The 5,984-nt window shown below is 33.6% G+C and overlaps 1 protein-coding gene across 1 annotated transcript; it reads right to left on the bottom strand.

Moving 5' to 3' along the window:
- Nucleotides 1–1,566: 1,566 nt before the first annotated feature.
- On the bottom strand, nt 1,567–2,556 carry LOC138342267 (uncharacterized). Its single transcript, XM_069294612.1, has 2 exons — nt 2,313–2,556; nt 1,567–2,198 (listed from the first exon to the last, which is right to left on the bottom strand). The coding sequence occupies exons 1-2, from the start codon at nt 2,554–2,556 to the stop codon at nt 1,567–1,569; spliced, it is 876 nt and encodes a 291-aa protein (XP_069150713.1).
- Nucleotides 2,557–5,984: the final 3,428 nt, after the last annotated feature.

Genomic DNA, 5,984 nt, shown 5'->3' with positions numbered 1-5,984 from the left:
CATTTATATCGTTAATGTCTTTACTAATTATTAACATGTTATCAACATAAAAATAACTAATGACTTCATGATTCATAATGTTTTTAATGTAAATACATTTATGACATTCGTTAATCTTGAATCCATTTTCCAACTTTGTTGGCCAAATTTAGCATGTCATTGTTTGGGTGCTTGCTTTAGTCCATAATGTGACTTCACAAGTCTACACACTTCCTCTTCTTTACCAGGAACTACAAACCCTTCAGATTGTTCCATGTAAATTCTTTCTCAAACTCTCAATTTAAAAAGGTTGTCTTTAAATCCATTTGGTAGATTTTAAGATCATGCACTACTGCTAGTGCTATTAACATACTCATTGATGTTATCCTTTTCACTGGAGAATATGTGTCAAAGTAGTTCAGACCTTCCTTTTTTCTGTACCCTTTGACTATTATTCTAGCCTTATGTTTATCAGTAGTCCCATCAGGTTTCATTTTCCTTTTAAAAATCCACTTTAATCATAAAGGTTTATTTCCTCGAGGAAGATCAGTCAATTCCCAAGTGTGATTATTTAAAATTGATTCGATCTCACTATTGACTACTTTTTTCCAATAAGATGACACAGACGAAGACATAGGTGCTTTATATGTTTGAGGATCATTTTCAAGCAATAGTGACACAAAATCCGATCCAAAAGAACTAGGTCTTCGTTGACAAGTACTACGCCTAGGATCCTCAATACTTAGTGTTTTTCTAATGATTCTTCTTGTGGTCATTTACGTCGTTAACTTGTTTAGTCATATTCACTTTTAAACGAATAAATATTTTAAAAAAACTCTTCGTTATATGACTGAATTATTGTATTAACATGAATCTCAAGATTATCACATTTCAGAACCAAAACCAGCAGGTCTTACTGTTCACAGTATATCCAATAAATACATAGTTTACTGTATTTGGTCCAATTTTAACCCTCTTCGGTAAAGGAACCTCTACCTTGGCTAAAAAACCCCACACTTTGAAATATTTCAAGTTGGGTTTCCTTCCTGTCCACAACTCATATGGAATTGATTGTGGTTTTAGATGGGGTACCCTATTGAGAATCTTATTAACCGTAATGATGGATTCCCCCCAAAGGTTTCGCGGTGAATCAGAATCGATCATCAACCCATTCATCATTTCTGTTAATTTTCTTTTCTTTCATTCCGCCAAACCATTTGATTGTGGTCTATAGGGTGCAGTAATTTGATTAATAATGTCACATTCCATACATATCTTTGCAAAATGAGATTCATATTCTCCACCCCTATCACTCCAAATCATTTTTATCTTTAGATTCATATATCAATTGTTTCACCCTTACTATTAAGCAAATACATATAACAAAATTGATTGCAGTCGTCAATAAAAGTTATAAAATATATTTTTCCACCACAAGATGGTGTAGACTTCATATCGCATATATCTGTATAAACTAAGTCTAAAGTTTAGGAATTTTTTCAACAGATTTCGAAGGATGTTTAACAATCTTAATTTTCACACAAATTTCATATTTTGATTTATCGTATTTAAAATCAAGTCATACTTCTATAGTAACCAATTTTTGCAAGGCTTTGTAAAGTCCCAAACGGGCATGCCATAATCATTTGACTCCAATAAGTAAACAGAAGCATAATTCTTATTAATATTGTCAACAACCATTACATTCAATTTGAAAAGACCCTCATTGAGGTAGCCCTTTCCAATGAACATCTCGTTCTTACTTGTTGCAGCTTTATCACTAACTAGGACACACTTAAACCCATTCTTAACGAGTAGTGTGGAAGAAACTAATTTTTTCCTAATAGTAGGGATATCCAGAACACTGTTCAAAGTCAATACCTTGCCGGATGTCATTTTCAACATCACTTTCCCAGTAACTGAAATCATTATTGTTGTTGTGTTTCCCATGAACGAATCTTCATCGTACTCAGCTGGAGTGTAGGTTGCAAAGGCTTCTTTCGCAGAGCAAATATGTCGATTGACACCTGAGTCGAGAAACCACTCCTTGGAATTTCCAACTAAGTTACACTCTGATATCAATGCACACAAGTCTTCTGCATCTTGAATTTCTTCCACGATGTTTGCTTGACTTTTGCCTTTTCCTATGTATTTGTCCTTTCTTGGACCACGACAATCATAAGACCTATGACCAGCCTTGCCACAGTTGTAACAATTGCCTTTGAATTTCTTCTTGGCATGTTCTAACTTTTACCCGTTGGACTTCTTTCTCTTTTTGTCTTTGGTAGGAGCTTCTTAAACAATATTAACTCCATTGATTGTTTAACGCTTACGAGATTTATTTTCGGCGTTTTTGTTGTCATCCTTAATCTTGAGCCAAATCACAAGATCTTTAACCTTCAGTTTTTTACGCTTGTGCTTTAGATAATTCTTTAAGTCGATACACGAAGGAGGCAACTTCTCAATCGTTGCAGCCACTTGAAAAGCTTCATTTGCTACCACATCTTCATCAATCAGATCATGGAGAATAAGTTGAAGTTCCTGCACTTGTAATCCAACAGTTTTACAATCTACCATCTTATAGTCTAAAAACTTTGCTTTTTCAAGCAAGCATCTTCAGTCTTATATTTCTTTTCAAGTGCTTCCCACAACTCTTTTGAAGTTGTTATTGCGCTATAAGACATTATATAATCACCAGCGTATAGATATCGAAAACTTTGGTGTTAGCGAACCACTCAACAGCACTAAACTACACGAAGAAAATTTTTGTGCAAAAATCAAAAAGTTCGTAAGAAAAAATTTTAAAGAGTTAATGGTATTTATAGGCAAGAGGAACAGGTTTCGAAAGGTTGCAACTCTTTCAAAATTTACACGATCATTAATGAAAGTTTGCATCCTTTCAAATGGTATTGGCTATTCTTGAGAGTTGCAACCTTTCAGAAATGTCATTTCCAAAATGGCAAAAAATTTAAACAAAACGGGAAAGTTTTTAAATCAAACGGGTCACGCGCGGACGAATCGCATCGAGTTAATCAACTAAAAAGTTGAAACATTTTGGTTAATTTCAACTAAATAACTGAAAACGTCTCTGTTATCAACTAAATAATTGAAAATGTTTTGTCTTATTAATTTCCAAAGCCAAAGTCGAGCAACGACGACGGCGGCGCGAGGGTGTCCCTTTTCAACCCTGTTAACAATCAATAGGAGTGTTTCTATATTTAAAATCTCCTATTTTTCTTTCCACCATCGATGAGGAGAAAAAGTTTTTTCATTAATGCATTACAGGACTTTTCAAGTTCTCAACTTTCCAAGTTTCTCTCTTTTCCTCTATTTTCCATCAATTCTTGCTACATACCCAATAAAAGTGACCTAAAATGATAATAAAAATTTAGTTTGTACTTTCTATCATGTGAAGCCTCGAAATTATAAGTAATTTTCATATTGTTTCGTCATGACTCTAATCAATTTCTTGCGATTCAGTTTAGTGTTTGTCATCTTAGTATGTTTCCAAGAAATCATGGTTGATTCCATCTGGTGGGCAATTTCTAGAAAAGTATATCATGTTGAGATTAAGAGATTCATGAGACAAGAAAGATCATTGATTATTATCACATTACTTGTGTTCATTGACCATTCCTTTACAATTACATACTGATGAACTCAATTTTTAATGAAAAGTGATGATGAGAATTACAAATGTGATAAATAATCAAACTATTTTCTATAATCTACTCCAAGTTTCATTGATCAAGATATTATATATTTCTAACAAATGTACAACAATAAAGCACTAAAAGTATGCACTAGTCACACGGTCTATCGTCAAGTATGAAAGTTACAAAATATAGATAAGAGTTTGTGTGAGTGGGAGGTGAAAGAATCAGATCAGATCACCCATGTGGGTCAACCCAAATTCACATTTAAAAATAAAGAAACAAATATAATTAGTTATATATTTAATTCTTAATTAGAAAAGAAAAGAGAAAAAATACAATGATTAGGGACTGCCAAATTGATGCAACAATGATACTAAAAAGGAGTCTATGTAACTCATGAAAATTCTTTGCACATAAGAAAAAACAGAAAACTTTGTCTTCTCCTTCTCTAAAAAGTTCATGCAACAAAGAGATAAGTACCATTTTTAGACTATAACTATTTTAGTGTAGTTCGTGTTTATATATATGTGATTGCACTATTAGACTAGTGAAACGAACTTAATGATCCTCAAAATATCTGTTTGAGTTTATTCTTCATAAAGCACATGACATGTATGCTTCATTTTTTTCATTACTTTGTCTCTTATGAATCCTACGCTCTCCCTCTTAGTATCATTTTGGGTTAAAGTCATGCAACAAATTTTAGTTATTTAAAATACGTCAAATATTATCACTTTTTAAAAATAATATAAAGTGATTACACTGAAATTAAAATAATTCTTCAAATGACGAGAGGGAAAAGAAAAAATTATTTTTTCATAAATGCTAATTTATTAGTTTTACAATAGTCTTATTTGATACTATTATTGTACATAAAATAAACAAAGAGTTGTGTGCTTTCAAGGAATAAGTAATCCTTTTAAAAGTTTTCTAGTGGCCAAATAGTTAAGTTAAAATCAAACACTAAAAAAGGGATTCAACAATTCAATCTAAAACATAAATATATTTTATTAAAAAGGGAATTCTGATTTTTAAATTTTTTTAGTTTAGTACTTCCACTACTAGAAACAACGATTTTTTCCACTAATTTTCCATTACGAATTAGTGAGTAATTTGTTCTATATGGAATATGATTTTTCGCCACTCATTTCTCACTAGACCAACTCATTGAGAAAATTTTGCCAAATCTTGTAGATTCAATCTTGAATCATATAGTTGGGTTATTATTTTAAATACGATCTGTAGCAAACCGTAATCGGAAAAGAAACAATAGCCAAACTCATTCACTGATAGTATTTACTGGTGTACTAAGGCAACATAGAAATAGTACTAAACAATAGAAATGGCATAAGATAAAGTAATTAGAATAGATAGTAGAAGGAGATGAGAAATCAGAAGAAGGGGATGAGAAATCAGAATCCACTCAAAACATATTCACTGCTTTGCAATATCTTACTACTGTTGCTTTTATATCTGACTCGTTTAACCGACCTTGGCGTTTTACTTATGTACCCCTCCTCTTTTCCAAACGTAATCCCCAAGTTTAGCAGGAGGAATCACCTTTGTAGCACTCCTACGTGGAATATCCATGTGTTGTTACATTATTTCATCCTCTGTGTCATCCTTGTCATCTTCCAACGTGTTTGATTTCACAACAATACTCCCTCCGTACAAAGCAACCTTGTCCTCAAGGTTCGTATTGAGCTGAGAAGTTGGGTCTACAAAATCAACAAATTGTAGCGGGGTAACTTGTTGTTCAGGAGTCCCAACACAACGCTTGAGCATAGAGACATGAAATACATGGTGAATCTTGGCTGCCTCGGGAAGTGTCAACTTATAAGCTACTGAACCAATCCTCTTGAGGACCTGGAAAGGACCAAAATAACGTCTACCCAGTTTGTGATCCTTTTGCAAACCAAGAGTTACTTGTCTATACATCTTTAGTTTAACATAAACCCAGTCTCCTATCTCAAAGGCAACTTCAGTCCTAGACTTTTCAGCCAAAGTTTTCATTCATGTTTGTGCCCTATTCAAGTTCTGCTTGAGCAATTGCAGCACTTCATCTCATTAGAGCAAATATGATTCCACCAGTTTGCTAGCAGTGCTGCCCATTATGTAGAGAGCAATAGTAGGGGGTTCATGACTATACAAAGCTTGGAAAGGAGTCGTCCTTGCGGATGTTTAATAGCAGGTATTGTACCAATATTTAGCCCAAGGTAGCATATCAACCCACTTCAAAGGAACATCAGCAACAGAGCAGCGGAGGTACTGATCTACACATTTGTTGAGAGCTTCAGACTGGCCATCCGACTGTGGGTGATAGGCAGTACTCATAGCTAAAGTAGATCC

Source organism: Solanum lycopersicum, chromosome 1, assembly GCF_036512215.1.
Source record: "Solanum lycopersicum chromosome 1, SLM_r2.1".
NCBI lineage: Eukaryota > Viridiplantae > Streptophyta > Magnoliopsida > Solanales > Solanaceae > Solanum > Solanum lycopersicum.
This window is presented reverse-complemented; position numbering and strand designations above follow the sequence as displayed.